The 17,408-nt window shown below is 43.2% G+C and overlaps 1 protein-coding gene across 1 annotated transcript in view; it reads left to right on the top strand.

Annotated features, from left to right (window-relative positions):
- Positions 1-592: 592 nt before the first annotated feature.
- LOC116371860 (centrosomal protein of 89 kDa-like) overlaps positions 593-17,408 on the top strand; it is a gene marked incomplete at its 3' end in the record, with an annotated part of 36,668 nt that continues 19,852 nt past the window's right edge. The window contains exons 1-6 of the mRNA XM_031820950.1: positions 593-839; positions 5,135-5,241; positions 8,211-8,366; positions 8,912-9,116; positions 11,543-11,615; positions 12,020-12,063. Of these exons, the coding sequence (XP_031676810.1) occupies positions 798-839; positions 5,135-5,241; positions 8,211-8,366; positions 8,912-9,116; positions 11,543-11,615; positions 12,020-12,063 (627 nt within the window). The remainder of the gene's footprint in view (positions 840-5,134; positions 5,242-8,210; positions 8,367-8,911; positions 9,117-11,542; positions 11,616-12,019; positions 12,064-17,408) is intronic.

The raw sequence follows: 17,408 nt of genomic DNA, 5'->3' as shown, positions 1-17,408 counted from the left end.
AGAGAGAGAGAGAGAGAGAGAGAGAGAGAGAGAGAGAGAGAGAGAGAGAGAGAGAGAGAGAGAGAAAGAGAGAGAGAGAGAAAAAAGGGCAACCAGTGAGGAACAAACACCATTGTAAATACAACCCATATTTATGCTTATTTATTTTATCTTGTGTCCTTTAACCATTTGTACATTGTTAAAACACTGTATATATATATAATATGACATTTGTAATGTCTTTATTGTTTTGAAACTTCTGTATGTGTAATGTTTACTGTTAATTTTTATTGTTTATTTCACTTTATATATTCACTTTATATATTATCTACCTCACTTGCTTTGGCAATGTTAACACATGTTTCCCATGCCAATAAAGCCTTTGAATTGAATTGAGAGAGAGAGATACAGAGAGAGAGAATATCTAAATTTCAGGTCCTTGTATGGTCAAACCAACGTGGTATGATAGCGCCACCTGCTGTTGGGACACGTGCAGTGTCTGTGAAATGAGAAATGGTGGCGTTGCTAAGAGGATTAAAGCTGAACGCTGAGTGGCTACTCATTTACTATAAGCCAATGAAATTAGCGGTTGTATTGAGGTGCAAAGCGTCTGGATACGAGTCGGGTAGTTGGCTTCTGTAAAGACTTCTTGACTCTTATTGAATATGAAATATTCAATAAATTTTGAATACAAAAAAATGGTCTTATTAGCTACTTAGTTAGCTACTCTTTATTATAGGGTTAGGGTTAGACAAACAACAAACATCAACAGCGTCTTCCTCCAACCAAATCAACCATCAATCCGACATCAGGACAGGATGTCAACATTTAGCTTCAGGAGAAGTGGAAAGAAAGCCTTTGTAAGTCAAGTCTCTTCCCTCACTCTGACTCTCAGACAGCTCTGCTTCTTACTAGACTAGTTAGCCAGCCAACTTCGTCTCTCTGCTTCTTACTAGACTAGTTAGCCAGCCAACTTCGTCTCTCTGCTTCTTACTAGACTAGTTAGCCAGCCAACTTCGTCTCTCTGCTTCTTACTAGACTAGTTAGCCAGCCAACTTCGTCTCTCTGCTTCTTACTAGACTAGTTAGCCAGCCAACTTCGTCTCTCTGCTTCTTACTAGACTAGTTAGCCAGCCAACTTTGTCTCTGCTTCTTACTAGACTAGTTAGCCAGTCAACTTTGTTTCTGCTTCTTACTAGACTAGCTAGCCAGCCAACTCTGTCTCTCTGCTTCTTACTGGACTAGTTAGCCAGCCAACTTTGTCTCTCTGCTTCTTACTAGACTAGTTAGCCAGCCAACTTTGTCTCCCTGCTTCTTACTAGACTAATTAGCCAGCCAACTCTGTCTCTCTGCTTCTTACTGGACTAGTTAGCCAGACAACTTGGTCTCTCTGCTTCTTACTGGACTAGTTAGCCAGACAACTTTGTCTCCCTGCTTCTTACTGGACTAGTTAGCCAGCCAACTCTGTCTCTCTGCTTCTTACTAGACTAGTTAGCCAGCCAACTTTGTCTCCCTGCTTCTTACTAGACTAGTTAGCCAGCCAACTTTGTCTCCCTGCTTCTTACTAGACTAATTAGCCAGCCAACTCTGTCTCTCTGCTTCTTACTGGACTAGTTAGCCAGACAACTTGGTCTCTCTGCTTCTTACTGGACTAGTTAGCCAGACAACTTTGTCTCCCTGCTTCTTACTGGACTAGTTAGCCAGACAACTTGGTCTCTCTGCTTCTTACTAGACTAGTTAGCCAGACAACTTGGTCTCTCTGCTTCTTACTAGACTAGTTAGCCAGCCAACTTTGTCTCTCTGCTTCTAACTAGACTAGTTAGCCAGACAACTTGGTCTCTCTGCTTCTTACTGGACTAGTTAGCCAGCCAACTTTGTCTCTCTGCTTCTAACTAGACTAGTTAGCCAGCCAACTTTGTCTCTCTGCTTCTAACTAGACTAGTTAGCCAGCCAACTTGTCTCTCTGCTTCTAACTAGACTAGTTAGCCAGCCAACTTGTCTCTCTGCTTCTAACTAGACTAGTTAGCCAGCCAACTTTGTCTCTCTGCTTCTAACTAGACTAGTTAGCCAGCCAACTTTGTCTCTCTGCTTCTAACTAGACTAGTTAGCCAGCCAACTTTGTCTCTCTGCTTCTTACTAGACTAGTTAGCCAGCCAACTTGTCTCTCTGCTTCGAGAAGGGAAGAGACTTACTCTGAAATGGATTAAAGTGTATTTTTCCCTCATCAATCTACACACAATACTCCATAAGAACAGGTTTTTATATAGTTTTTGCTAATTTATAAAAAATAAAAAGCTGAAGTATCACATTTCCATAAGTATTCAGACCTTTTACTCAGTACTTTGTTGATGCAGCTTTGGCAGCGATTACAGCATCCAGTCTTCTTGGGTATGACGCTACAAGCTTGGAACACCTGTATTTGGGGAGTTTCTCCCCTTCTCTGCAGATCCTCTCTGTGTGTTATACAGGAAGTGATGCTGTGGTCCGTGGGAGTGTGTGTGTTATACAGGAAGTGATGCTGTGGTCCGTGGGAGTGTGTGTGTGTGTGTGTTATACAGGAAGTGATGCTGTGGTCCGTGGGAGTGTGTGTGTGTGTTATACAGGAAGTGATGCTGTGGTCCGTGGGAGTGTGTGTGTTATACAGGAAGTGATGCTGTGGTCCGTGGGAGTGTGTGTGTGTGTGTGTTATACAGGAAGTGATGCTGTGTTTCCGTGGGAGTGTGTGTGTGTGTTATACAGGAAGTGATGCTGTGTTCCGTGGGAGTGTGTGTGTGTGTTATGCAGGAAGTGATGCTGTGTTTCCGTGGGAGTGTGTGTGTGTGTTATACAGGAAGTGATGCTGTGGTCCGTGGGAGTGTGTGTGTGTGTGTGTGTTATACAGGAAGTGATGCTGTGTTTCCGTGGGAGTGTGTGTGTGTGTTATACAGGAAGTGATGCTGTGTTCCGTGGCAGTGTGTGTGTGTTATACAGGAAGTGATGCTGTGGTCCGTGGGAGTGTGTGTGTTATACAGGAAGTGATGCTGTGGTCCGTGGGAGTGTGTGTGTTATACAGGATGTGATGCTGTGGTCCGTGGGAGTGTGTGTGTGTGTGTGTGTGTGTGTGTGTTATACAGGAAGTGATGCTGTGGTCCGTGGGAGTGTGTGTGTGTGTTATACAGGAAGTGATGCTGTGGTCCGTGGGAGTGTGTGTGTTATACAGGAAGTGATGCTGTGGTCCGTGGGAGTGTGTGTGTGTGTGTGTTATACAGGAAGTGATGCTGTGTTTCCGTGGGAGTGTGTGTGTGTGTTATACAGGAAGTGATGCTGTGTTCCGTGGGAGTGTGTGTGTGTGTTATGCAGGAAGTGATGCTGTGTTTCCGTGGGAGTGTGTGTGTGTGTTATACAGGAAGTGATGCTGTGTTCCGTGGCAGTGTGTGTGTGTTATACAGGAAGTGATGCTGTGGTCCGTGGGAGTGTGTGTGTTATACAGGAAGTGATGCTGTGGTCCGTGGGAGTGTGTGTGTTATACAGGATGTGATGCTGTGGTCCGTGGGAGTGTGTGTGTGTGTGTGTGTGTGTGTGTGTTATACAGGAAGTGATGCTGTGGTCCGTGGGAGTGTGTGTGTGTGTTATACAGGAAGTGATGCTGTGGTCCGTGGGAGTGTGTGTGTTATACAGGAAGTGATGCTGTGGTCCGTGGGAGTGTGTGTGTGTGTGTGTTATACAGGAAGTGATGCTGTGTTTCCGTGGGAGTGTGTGTGTGTGTTATACAGGAAGTGATGCTGTGTTCCGTGGGAGTGTGTGTGTGTGTTATGCAGGAAGTGATGCTGTGTTTCCGTGGGAGTGTGTGTGTGTGTTATACAGGAAGTGATGCTGTGGTCCGTGGGAGTGTGTGTGTGTGTGTGTGTTATACAGGAAGTGATGCTGTGTTTCCGTGGGAGTGTGTGTGTGTGTTATACAGGAAGTGATGCTGTGTTCCGTGGCAGTGTGTGTGTGTTATACAGGAAGTGATGCTGTGGTCCGTGGGAGTGTGTGTGTTATACAGGAAGTGATGCTGTGGTCCGTGGGAGTGTGTGTGTTATACAGGATGTGATGCTGTGGTCCGTGGGAGTGTGTGTGTGTGTGTGTGTGTGTGTGTGTTATACAGGAAGTGATGCTGTGGTCCGTGGGAGTGTGTGTGTGTGTGTTATACAGGAAGTGATGCTGTGGTCCGTGGGAGTGTGTGTGTGTGTTATGCAGGAAGTGATGCTGTGTTTCCGTGGGAGTGTGTGTGTGTGTTATACAGGAAGTGATGCTGTGGTCCGTGGGAGTGTGTGTGTGTGTGTGTGTTATACAGGAAGTGATGCTGTGGTCCGTGGGAGTGTGTGTGTAATACAGGAAGTGATGCTGTGGTCCGTGGGAGTGTGTGTGTGTGTTATACAGGAAGTGATGCTGTGGTCCATGGGAGTGTGTGTGTGTGTGTTATACAGGAAGTGATGCTGTGGTCCGTGGGAGTGTGTGTGTTATACAGGAAGTGATGCTGTGGTCCGTGGGAGTGTGTGTGTGTGTGTTATACAGGAAGTGATGCTGTGGTCCGTGGGAGTGTGTGTGTGTGTTATACAGGAAGTGATGCTGTGGTCCGTGGGAGTGTGTGTGTGTGTTATACAGGAAGTGATGCTGTGGTCCGTGGGAGTGTGTGTTATACAGGAAGTGATGCTGTGGTCCATGGGAGTGTGTGTGTGTGTGTGTGTGTTATACAGGAAGTGATGCTGTAGTCCGTGGGAGTGTGTGTGTGTGTTATACAGGAAGTGATGCTGTGGTCCGTGGGAGAGTGTGTGTGTGTTATACAGGAAGTGATGCTGTGGTCCGTGTGTGTGTGTGTGTGTGTGTGTTATACAGGAAGTGATGCTGTGGTCCGTGGGAGTGTGTGTGTTATACAGGAAGTGATGCTGTGGTCCGTGGGAGTGTGTGTGTTATATAGGAAGTGATGCTGTGGTCCGTGGGAGTGTGTGTGTGTGTTATACAGGAAGTGATATGTTCACCATATTTCGAAACATTTGGTCAGTCTACTTGTCTCAAAGATCCTCCTCGTCAACTCCATAACCATCAACTTCCATGTTAACATCATCTCCTCACACCTCATCACCTCACCTTCACTCACCTTCACTGTGTTGTGGTGAACGTTTGTTTTGATTCAGAGGCACATAGCTCACGGCTTGATCCCTGCAGCCACCATCGCCCCCCGGCCTGCTGTACCCCGTACCCCTCCCCCTCGCAGCCCGTACCCCTCTCCAGAAAGACCCAGGTACCTATATGGAACATACACCTCACAAACGGATCTGCATCCCAAATGGTATCCTGTACCCTATATAGAATGCACACCTTTTCACCAGGGCCCGTAGGATAGTGCGTTTATGTAGGGAATAGGGTGTCATTTGGGATGCACTCTCAACTCTGTCTGATGTCTTTCTCTCCTCTTCCCTTCTCGTTCCTTGTCTCCACTTCCCTTGTCTCCACTTCCCTTCTGGTTCCTTGTCTCCTCGTTCCTTGTCTCCACTTCCCTTCTGGTTCCTTGTCTCCTCGTTCCTTGTCTCCACTTCCCTTGTCTCCACTTCCCTTCTGGTTCCTTGTCTCCTCGTTACTTGTCTCCTCGTTCCTTGTCTCCACTTCCCTTCTGGTTCCTTGTCTCCTTGTTCCTTGTCTCCACTTCCCTTGTCTCCTCTACCCTTCTCGTTCCTTGTCTCCTCGTTCCTTGTCTCCTCATTCCTCGTCTCCACTTCCCTTCTCTCCTCTTCCCTTCTCGTTCCTTGTCTCCACGTTCCTTCTTTCCTCTACCCTTCCACCCTCTTCTGTCATCCTTTTTCCTTCTAACCTTATTGCCATGACTCTCAGATGACTTATTGTACATGTAAGTATGAATGACTATGTGAATTCTGACTTATCTATCCTAAAACCTCTTATTACAGGTGACATCATCTCACCTGGGCTAAAACCTGTTATTACAGGTGACCTCATCCCATCTGTCTTAAAACCTCGTATTACAGGTGACATCATCTCACCTGGGCTAAAACCTGTTATTACAGGTGACCTCATCCCATCTGTCCTAAAACCTCGTATTACAGGTGACATCATCTCACCTGGGCTAAAACCTGTTATTACAGGTGACATCATCCCATCTATCCTAAAACCTGTTACTACAGGTGTTCTCATTCCATCTGTCCTAAAACCTGTTATTACAGGTGACCTCATCCCATCTGTCCTAAAACCTGTTACTACAGGTGACCTCATCCCATCTATCCTAAAACCTGTTATTACAGGTGACCTCATCCCATCTGTCCTAAAACCTGTTACTACAGGTGACCTCATCCCATCTATCCTAAAACCTGTTATTACAGGTGACCTCATCCCATCTGTCCTAAAACCTGTTATTGTAGGTGACCTCATCCCATCTATCCTAAAACCTGTTATTACAGATGACCTCATCCCATCTATCCTAAAACCTGTTATTACAGGTGACCTCATCCCATCTATCCTAAAACCTGTTATTACAGGTGACCTCATCCCATCTGGGCTAAAACCTGTAATTACAGGTGACCTCATCCCATCTGGGCTAAAACCTGTAATTACAGGTGACCACATCCCATCTGGGTTTAAACCTGTTATTACAGGTGACCTCATCCCATCTGTCCTAAAACCTGTAATTACAGGTGACCTCATCCCATCTGGGCTAAAACCTGTAATTACAGGTGACATCATCTCATCTGGGCCAAAACCTGTTACTACAGGTGTTCTCATTCCATCTGTCCTAAAACCTGTTATTACAGGTGACCTCATCCCATCTGTCCTAAAAACCTGTTACTACAGGTGACCTCATCCCATCTATCCTAAAACCTGTTACTACAGGTGACCTCATCCCATCTATCCTAAAACCTGTTATTACAGGTGACCTCATCCCATCTGTCCTAAAACCTGTTATTGTAGGTGACCTCATCCCATCTATCCTAAAACCTGTTATTACAGGTGACCTCATCCCATCTATCCTAAAACCTGTTATTACAGGTGACCTCATCCCATCTATCCTAAAACCTGTTATTACAGGTGACCTCATCCCATCTGTCCTAAAACCTGTTATTGTAGGTGACCTCATCCCATCTATCCTAAAACCTGTTATTACAGGTGACCTCATCCCATCTATCCTAAAACCTGTTATTACAGGTGACCTCATCCCATCTATCCTAAAACCTGTTATTACAGGTGACCTCATCCCATCTATCCTAAAACCTGTTATTACAGGTGATGAACCCTCATCCATCTGTCTGTTAATGAACCCTCATCCATCTGTGCTTAATGAACCCTCATCCATCTGTGTGTTAATGAACCCTCATCCATCTGTGTGTTAATGAACCCTCATCCATCTGTGTGTTAATGAACCCTCATCCATCTGTGTGTTAATGAACCCTCATCCATCTGTGCTTAATGAACCCTCATCCATCTGTGTTTAATGAACCCTCATCCATCTGTGCTTAATGAACCCTCATCCATCTGTTTTAATGAACCCTCATCCATCTGTGTTTAATGAACCCTCATCCATCTGTGTTTAATGAACCCTCATCCAGTTGTGTGTTAATGAACCCTCATCCATCTGTGCTTAATGAACCCTCATCCATCTGTGTATTTATGAACCCTCATCCATCTGTGTATTTATGAACCCTCATCCATCTGTCTGTTAATGAACCCTCATCCATCTGTGCTTAATGAACCCTCATCCATCTGTGTGTTAATGAACCCTCATCCATCTGTGTGTTAATGAACCCTCATCCATCTGTGTGTTAATGAACCCTCATCCATCTGTGCTTAATGAACCCTCATCCATCTGTGTGTTTATGAATCCTCATCCATCTGTGCTTAATGAACCCTCATCCATCTGTCTGTTAATGAACCCTCATCCATCTGTGCTTAATGAACCCTCATCCATCTGTGCTTAATGAACCCTCATCCATCTGTGCTTAATGAACCCTCATCCATCTGTGCTTAATGAACCCTCATCCATCTGTGCTTAATGAACCCTCATCCATTTGTGTGTTAATGAACCCTCATCCATCTGTGCTTAATGAACCCTCATCCATCTGTCTGTTAATGAACCCTTAATGAACCCTCATCCATCTGTCTGTTAATGAACCCTTAATGAACCCTCATCCATAGTGACAATGTGTTTTCTACTTTTGTCTGTATCCTCCACTTCCTCTTTAACTCGTCTTTCTGTCCGTACTACAGGTCTGCCTTGGCAGCCGCCATCTTGTCGTCGTCGTTGACCGGCCGGACCATCGCCCTCCCTCCTGCACGCCCCAGATCCTTCTCCGAGAGTGACTGCTCACGCTCAGAGACACACACCACGTTCGAGCCTTACGCCAGCACAGCGCTCTACACTAGGTAGGCCGCCTTTGCTTGTTGGTGTCACTCAGAATCCGTCAACATCAGAGTCAATTCTTCTGCGATTCCTTGCATCCTATCTCCTAGCGTCTTGTTTGAAACGTATTGGAGGAGAAGGCTCAAGGTCCCGCCCCTCAGACCTTCTTCTCCAATACGTTTTGAGGAGGAGTCAAGGACAGATTAATTGAGAGAGAGCCTGCAGTGACACCTACAGATGCCGTATCTTAATTTGACCCAGTTTTTCACAGCAGGAAAATAATCCTGCAGCAACAGGAAATGTGAATTATTATGTGGATTATAATTATATACATGTTTTGTGGTGGTTGATATATTTTCTCATTAGGGCAAAATAACATCTGACATTTTTTAAGTGGAAAATTATAAACCTTTTTAAACCTTGAATCCTGCAACAACATGATGATCAAATGAAGATCCTATATCTGTAGTAGGTCACTTACAGTAGTCTGCCCTCAGTGACCAAAGCTGTGAATCAGTGATACCAGAGGAGTAGATCTGTGATCTCTCTCTCTCATGTCTTTATTTAGAGACGGAGAGCCAGAATCTTTGGCTGGCCGGCCTCGCTTGCCCTCTCCTGGGCTCTCTGAAGACCATGATGATGAAGAGGAGGAGGAGGACTTAGAGAGTTCGGTTCTATCAGATGAAGATGGTCATGTCTACCAGTCTCTGGATCGCCGGGGGAGAAGTCAGACCAGAGACGGATATGACATCTACGCCCGGCCTGTAAAACAGGTAGGAAGAGTTTGGGTCATGACCTCTACACCTGGCCTGTAAAACAGGTAGTAAAACTGTAAAACATGTGGCACGGTAATACAATGTTTGTCCTGAATACAGTGTTATGTTAGGGGCAAATCCAATACAACACATTACTGAGTATCACTCCTCATATATTCAAGCATAGTGGTTGCTGCATCATGTTATGGGTATGCTTGTCATCGTTAAGGACCGGGGAGTTTTTCAGGATTAAAATAAAATGGAATGGAGCTAAGCACAGGCAAAATCCTAGAGGAAAACCTGGTTCAGTCTGCTTTCCACCAGACACTGGGAGATGAATTCACCTTTCAGCAGGACAATAACCTAAAACACAAGGCCACATCTACACTGGAGATGAATTCACCTTTCAGCAGGACATTGACCTAAAACACAAGGCCAAACCTACACTGGGAGATGAATTCACCTTTCAGCAGGACAATAACCTAAAACACAAGGCCAAACCTACACTGGGAGATGAATTCACCTTTCAGCAGGACAATAACCTAAAACACAAGGCCAAATCTACACTGGGAGATGAATTCACCTTTCAGCAGGACAATAACCTAAAACACAAGGCCACACCTACACTGGGAGATGAATTCACCTTTCAGCAGGACAATAACCTAAAACACAAGGCCAAATCTACACTGGGAGATGAATTCACCTTTCAGCAGGACATTAACCTAAAACACAAGGCCACATCTACACTGGGAGATGAATTCACCTTTCAGCAGGACATTAACCTAAAACACAAGGCCAAATCTACACTGGGAGATGAATTCACCTTTCAGCAGGACATTAACCTAAAACACAAGGCCACATCTACACTGGGAGATGAATTCACCCTTCAGCAGGACATTAACCTAAAACACAAGGCCAAATCTACACTGGGAGATGAATTCACCTTTCAGCAGGACAATAACCTAAAACACAAGGCCACATCTACACTGGGAGATGAATTCACCTTTCAGCAGGACATTAACCTAAAACACAAGGCCACACCTACACTGGGAGATGAATTCACCTTCCAGCAGGACAATAACCTAAAACACAAGGCCACATCTACACTGGGAGTTGCTTACCAAGAAGGTAGTTAATGTTCCTGAGTGGCCGAGTTATAGTTTTAACTTAAATCTACTTGGAAATCTTTGTCAAGACCTGAAAAGGTTTGTCTAGTAATGATCAACAACCAATTTGACAGAGCTTGAAGAATTTAGAAAAAAATAATGGGCAAATGTTGGACAATCCAGGTGTGGAAATCTCTTAGGGTGTTATCACATATTAAACGAACACATCTCAGTCCTCTTTAAAGTGAACTCTGGGGCAGAAAAGGACCCATCTCAGTCCTCTTTTTAAAGTGAACTCTGGGGCAAAAAAGGACCCATCTCAGTCCTCTTTTTAAAGTGAACTCTGGGGTAGAAAAGGACCCATCTCAGTACTCTTTTTAAAGTGAACTCTGGGGTAGAAAAGGACCCATCTCAGTCCTCCTTTTAAAGTGAACTCTGGGGCAGAAAAGGACCCATCTCAGTCCTCTTTAAAGTGAACTCTGGGGCAGAAAAGGACCCATCTCAGTCCTCTTTAAAGTGAACTCTGGGGCAGAAAAGGACCCATCTCAGTCCTCTTTAAAGTGAACTCTGGGGCAGAAAAGGACCCATCTCAGTCCTCTTTAAAGTGAACTCTGGGGCAGAAAAGGACCCATCTCAGTCCTCTTTAAAGTGAACTCTGGGGCAGAAAAGGACCCATCTCAGTCCTCTTTAAAGTGAACTCTGGGGTAGGAAAGTAGGTTAATATTTATGCACGTTCAAGTTTTCATTTTTTTTGTCTGTCTTGTTTGTTTCACAATAAACTATATTTTGCATCTTCAGGCATATTGTGTAAATCAAATGACACAAACCCCCTAAAAAAAATCCATTTTAATTCCAGGTTGTAAAGGCAACAAAATAGTTAAAATGCCAGGGGGGGGTTGAATACTTCCGTAAGCCACTGGAGGCGTTTGGGGCATTGACAGGGCTGCTGCAACTTTTAAGGGCCAACCAACCCGTAACCCCATAACAGGCTCTGAATTAAAGATAGTCTTTAAAAAGATATGACTCTGTTAGAGAGGAACAAGCCAAGGGCTTAGAGGGTTTCAGACTGGGGTGGAGGTGACGGCATCATGACAGGACAGTGGCAATTCAACTGTCTTCTCTGTAAACCCTGTATTCAACTGTCTTCTCTTTAAACTCTGAATGGCAATTCAACTGTCTTCTCTTTAAACTCTGAATGGCAATTCAACTGTCTTCTCTTTAAACTCTGAATGGCAATTCAACTGTCTTCTCTTTAAACTCTGAATGGCAATTCAACTGTCTTCTCTTTAAACTCTCAAGCTGTGTGTGTTGTGTTAAATCCTTGTCTATGTTTTCCAGAGTGATGTTCTGTCAGAGGGCAGAGAGGAGACTGATGACTCTGCCTTCGACATAGTGTCCCCTCTACCCCCAGGTTGGTCCCCACACACACCAAACACACTGTCTGCACACACTATTCAGACTATTATTATAAAATATAGCTCTGTATTCCAGAGGAAGCTGAGGTTCAACAAATGTTTCCATAATTAATATAGCTCTGTTTTCCAGAGGAAGCTGAGGTTCATCAGATGTTTCCATAATTAATATAGCTCTGTATTCCAGAGGAAGCTGAGGTTCAACAGATGTTTCCATAATTAATATAGCTCTGTTTTCCAGAGGAAGCTGAGGTTCATCAGATGTTTCCATAATTAATATAGCTCTGTATTCCAGAGGAAGCTGAGGTTCATCAGATGTTTCCATAATTAATATAGCTCTGTATTCCAGAGGAAGCTGAGGTTCAACAGATGTTTCCATAATTAATATAGCTCTGTATTCCAGAGGAAGCTGAGGTTCATCAGATGTTTCCAACACCAGTTCAGAAGGTAAAACACTTCTTCTTTATTTTTTATCTTTCTGCTGTCATTTTTGCCCTTGAGATTGTCTGCATCCCAAATTATTCCCTATATATAGTGCACTACTTTAGACCAGAGCCCTATTCCCTATATAGTGCACTACTTTAGACCAGAGCCCTATTCCCTATATAGTGCACTACTTTAGACCAGAGCCCTATTCCCTATATAGTGGTACTACTATAGACCAGAGCCCTATTCCCTATATAGTGGTACTACTTTAGACCAGAGCCCTATTCCCTATGTAGTGGTACTACTATAGACCAGAGCCCTATTCCCTATATAGTGCACTACTTTAGACCAGAGCTAGGGTTGAAGAATTAGGCTACTGCTCTCTGTACCCTTTCTCTCATTCTCTCTCTGACCTACACTCACCAGGGTTTCCGTTAGCAAGAAATTGTCGACTTTTGCAAAAAAATCCCACTGCAAAATAATGATGTTGAGGGAGCATGTGTCTGGTTTCTCTAAATAATGATGTTGAGGGAGCGTCTGGTTTCTCTAAATAATGATGTTGAGGGAGCGTCTGGTTTCTCTAAATAATGATGTTGAGGGAGCGTCTGGTTTCTCAAAATAATGATGTTGAGGGAGCGTGCGTCTGGTTTCTCTATCCATTGATGGAAGTACCAGTCAATGTACAAACAATACACTGGACCGTCATGCTTATTGGTCTATAACTTCATTAGCATAATATAGTGGATTTAAATGGGCCTGGACCGTCATGCTTATTGGTCTATAACTTAATTTGCATAATATAGTGGATTTAAATTGGCCTGTGTGTATTTTGGTTAGTCATCATGTATCTTATTTATCCAACACAACTATCACATTGTATTTGTCACCTGCGTCGAATACAACAGGTGTTTCACCTTACAGTGACTTACAAGCCCTTAACCAACAAGGCAGTTTTAAGAAAAATAAGAGTTAAGAAAAATATTTACTAAATAAACTAACGAGTCAAATGTGATGGGGGTACAGGTTAGTGGGGGTAATTGAGGTAATATGTAGGTAGAGTTAGTGACTAGGTAATAAACAGAGCTACAGATGGGGGTACAGGTTAGTGGAGGTAATTGAGGTAATATGTAGGTAGAGTTAGTGACTATGTATAGGTAATAAACAGAGCTACAGATGGGGGTACAGGTTAGTGGAGGTAATTGAGGTAATATGTAGGTAGAGTTAGTGACTAGGTAATAAACAGAGCTACAGATGGGGGTACAGGTTAGTGGAGGTAATTGAGGTAATATGTAGGTAGAGTTAGTGACTATGTATAGGTAATAAACAGAGCTACAGATGGGGGTACAGGTTAGTGGAGGTAATTGAGGTAATATGTAGGTAGAGTTAGTGACTAGGTAATAAACAGAGCTACAGATGGGGTACAGGTTAGTGGAGGTAATTGAGGTAATATGTAGGTAGAGTTAATGACTATGTATAGGTAATAAACAGAGCTACAGATGGGGGTACAGGTTAGTGGAGGTAATTGAGGTAATATGTAGGTAGAGTTAGTGACTAGGTAATAAACAGAGCTACAGATGGGGGTACAGGTTAGTGGAGGTAATTGAGGTAATATCTAGGTAGAGTTAGTGACTATGTATAGGTAATAAACAGAGCTACAGATGGGGGTACAGGTTAGTGGAGGTAATTGAGGTAATATGTAGGTAGAGTTAGTGACTAGGTAATAAACAGAGCTACAGATGGGGGTACAGGTTAGTGGAGGTAATTGAGGTAATATGTAGGTAGAGTTAATGACTATGTATAGGTAATAAACAGAGCTACAGATGGGGGTACAGGTTAGTGGAGGTAATTGAGGTAATATGTAGGTAGAGTTAGTGACTAGGTAATAAACAGAGCTACAGATGGGGGTACAGGTTAGTGGAGGTAATTGAGGTAATATCTAGGTAGAGTTAGTGACTATGTATAGGTAATAAACAGAGCTACAGATGGGGGTACAGGTTAGTGTAGGTAATTGAGGTAATATGTAGGTAGAGTTAGTGACTATGTATAGGTAATAAACAGAGCTACAGATGGGGGTACAGGTTAGTGGAGGTAATTGAGGTAATATGTAGGTAGAGTTAGTGACTAGGTAATAAACAGAGCTACAGATGGGGGTACAGGTTAGTGGAGGTAATTGAGGTAATATCTAGGTAGAGTTAGTGACTATGTATAGGTAATAAACAGAGCTACAGATGGGGGTACAGGTTAGTGTAGGTAATTGAGGTAATATCTAGGTAGAGTTAGTGACTAGGTAATAAACAGAGCTACAGATGCGGGTACAGGTTAGTGGAGGTAATTGAGGTAATATCTAGGTAGAGTTAGTGACTAGGTAATAAACAGAGCTACAGATGGGGGTACAGGTTAGTGGAGGTAATTGAGGTAATATGTAGGTAGAGTTAGTGACTAGGTAATAAACAGAGCTACAGATGGGGGTACAGGTTAGTGGAGGTAATTGAGGTAATATGTAGGTAGAGTTAGTGACTATGTATAGGTAATAAACAGAGCTACAGATGGGGGTACAGGTTAGTGGAGGTAATTGAGGTAATATGTAGGTAGAGTTAGTGACTAGGTAATAAACAGAGCTACAGATGGGGGTACAGGTTAGTGGAGGTAATTGAGGTAATATGTAGGTAGAGTTAGTGACTATGTATAGGTAATAAACAGAGCTACAGATGGGGGTACAGGTTAGTGGAGGTAATTGAGGTAATATCTAGGTAGAGTTAGTGACTAGGTAATAAACAGAGCTACAGATGGGGGTACAGGTTAGTGGAGGTAATTGAGGTAATATGTAGGTAGAGTTAGTGACTAGGTAATAAACAGAGCTACAGATGGGGGTACAGGTTAGTGGAGGTAATTGAGGTAATATGTAGGTAGAGTTAGTGACTAGGTAATAAACAGAGCTACAGATGGGGGTACAGGTTAGTGTAGGTAATTGAGGTAATAACTAGGTAGAGTTAGTGACTAGGTAATAAACAGAGCTACAGATGGGGGTACAGGTTAGTGGAGGTAATTGAGGTAATATCTAGGTAGAGTTAGTGACTAGGTAATAAACAGAGCTACAGATGGGGGTACAGGTTAGTGGAGGTAATTGAGGTAATATGTAGGTAGAGTTAGTGACTAGGTAATAAACAGAGCTACAGATGGGGGTACAGGTTAGTGGAGGTAATTGAGGTAATATCTAGGTAGAGTTAGTGACTAGGTAATAAACAGAGCTACAGATGGGGGTACAGGTTAGTGGAGGTAATTGAGGTAATATGTAGGTAGAGTTAGTGACTAGGTAATAAACAGAGCTACAGATGGGGGTACAGGTTAGTGGAGGTAATTGAGGTAATATGTAGGTAGAGTTAGTGACTATGTATAGGTAATAAACAGAGCTACAGATGGGGGTACAGGTTAGTGGAGGTAATTGAGGTAATATGTAGGTAGAGTTAGTGACTAGGTAATAAACAGAGCTACAGATGGGGGTACAGGTTAGTGGAGGTAATTGAGGTAATATGTAGGTAGAGTTAGTGACTATGTATAGGTAATAAACAGAGCTACAGATGGGGGTACAGGTTAGTGGAGGTAATTGAGGTAATATCTAGGTAGAGTTAGTGACTAGGTAATAAACAGAGCTACAGATGGGGGTACAGGTTAGTGGAGGTAATTGAGGTAATATGTAGGTAGAGTTAGTGACTAGGTAATAAACAGAGCTACAGATGGGGGTACAGGTTAGTGGAGGTAATTGAGGTAATATCTAGGTAGAGTTAGTGACTAGGTAATAAACAGAGCTACAGATGGGGGTACAGGTTAGTGGAGGTAATTGAGGTAATATGTAGGTAGAGTTAGTGACTATGTAATAAACAGAGCTACAGATGGGGGTACAGGTTAGTGGAGGTAATTGAGGTAATATCTAGGTAGAGTTAGTGACTAGGTAATAAACAGAGCTACAGATGGGGGTACAGGTTAGTGGAGGTAATTGAGGTAATATCTAGGTAGAGTTAGTGACTAGGTAATAAACAGAGCTACAGATGGGGGTACAGGTTAGTGGAGGTAATTGAGGTAATATGTAGGTAGAGTTAGTGACTAGGTAATAAACAGAGCTACAGATGGGGGTACAGGTTAGTGGAGGTAATTGAGGTAATATCTAGGTAGAGTTAGTGACTAGGTAATAAACAGAGCTACAGATGGGGGTACAGGTTAGTGGAGGTAATTGAGGTAATATCTAGGTAGAGTTAGTGACTAGGTAATAAACAGAGCTACAGATGGGGGTACAGGTTAGTGTAGGTAATTGAGGTAATATCTAGGTAGAGTTAGTGACTAGGTAATAAACAGAGCTACAGATGGGGGTACAGGTTAGTGGAGGTAATTGAGGTAATATCTAGGTAGAGTTAGTGACTAGGTAATAAACAGAGCTACAGATGGGGGTACAGGTTAGTGGAGGTAATTGAGGTAATATGTAGGTAGAGTTAGTGACTAGGTAATAAACAGAGCTACAGATGGGGGTACAGGTTAGTGGAGGTAATTGAGGTAATATGTAGGTAGAGTTAGTGACTAGGTAATAAACAGAGCTACAGATGGGGGTACAGGTTAGTGGAGGTAATTGAGGTAATATCTAGGTAGAGTTAGTGACTAGGTAATAAACAGAGCTACAGATGGGGGTACAGGTTAGTGGAGGTAATTGAGGTAATATCTAGGTAGAGTTAGTGACTAGGTAATAAACAGAGCTACAGATGGGGGTACAGGTTAGTGGAGGTAATTGAGGTAATATGTAGGTAGAGTTAGTGACTAGGTAATAAACAGAGCTACAGATGGGGGTACAGGTTAGTGGAGGTAATTGAGGTAATATGTAGGTAGAGTTAGTGACTAGGTAATAAACAGAGCTACAGATGGGGGTACAGGTTAGTGGAGGTAATTGAGGTAATATCTAGGTAGAGTTAGTGACTAGGTAATAAACAGAGCTACAGATGGGGGTACAGGTTAGTGGAGGTAATTGAGGTAATATCTAGGTAGAGTTAGTGACTAGGTAATAAACAGAGCTACAGATGGGGGTACAGGTTAGTGGAGGTAATTGAGGTAATATCTAGGTAGAGTTAGTGACTATGTATAGGTAATAAACAGAGCTACAGATGGGGGTACAGGTTAGTGGAGGTAATTGAGGTAATATGTAGGTAGAGTTAGTGACTAGGTAATAAACAGAGCTACAGATGGGGGTACAGGTTAGTGGAGGTAATTGAGGTAATATGTAGGTAGAGTTAGTGACTATGTATAGGTAATAAACAGAGCTACAGATGGGGGTACAGGTTAGTGGAGGTAATTGAGGTAATATCTAGGTAGAGTTAGTGACTAGG

The sequence above is a fragment of the Oncorhynchus kisutch genome, unplaced genomic scaffold (assembly GCF_002021735.2).
Source record: "Oncorhynchus kisutch isolate 150728-3 unplaced genomic scaffold, Okis_V2 scaffold3785, whole genome shotgun sequence".
NCBI lineage: Eukaryota > Metazoa > Chordata > Actinopteri > Salmoniformes > Salmonidae > Oncorhynchus > Oncorhynchus kisutch.
This window is presented reverse-complemented; position numbering and strand designations above follow the sequence as displayed.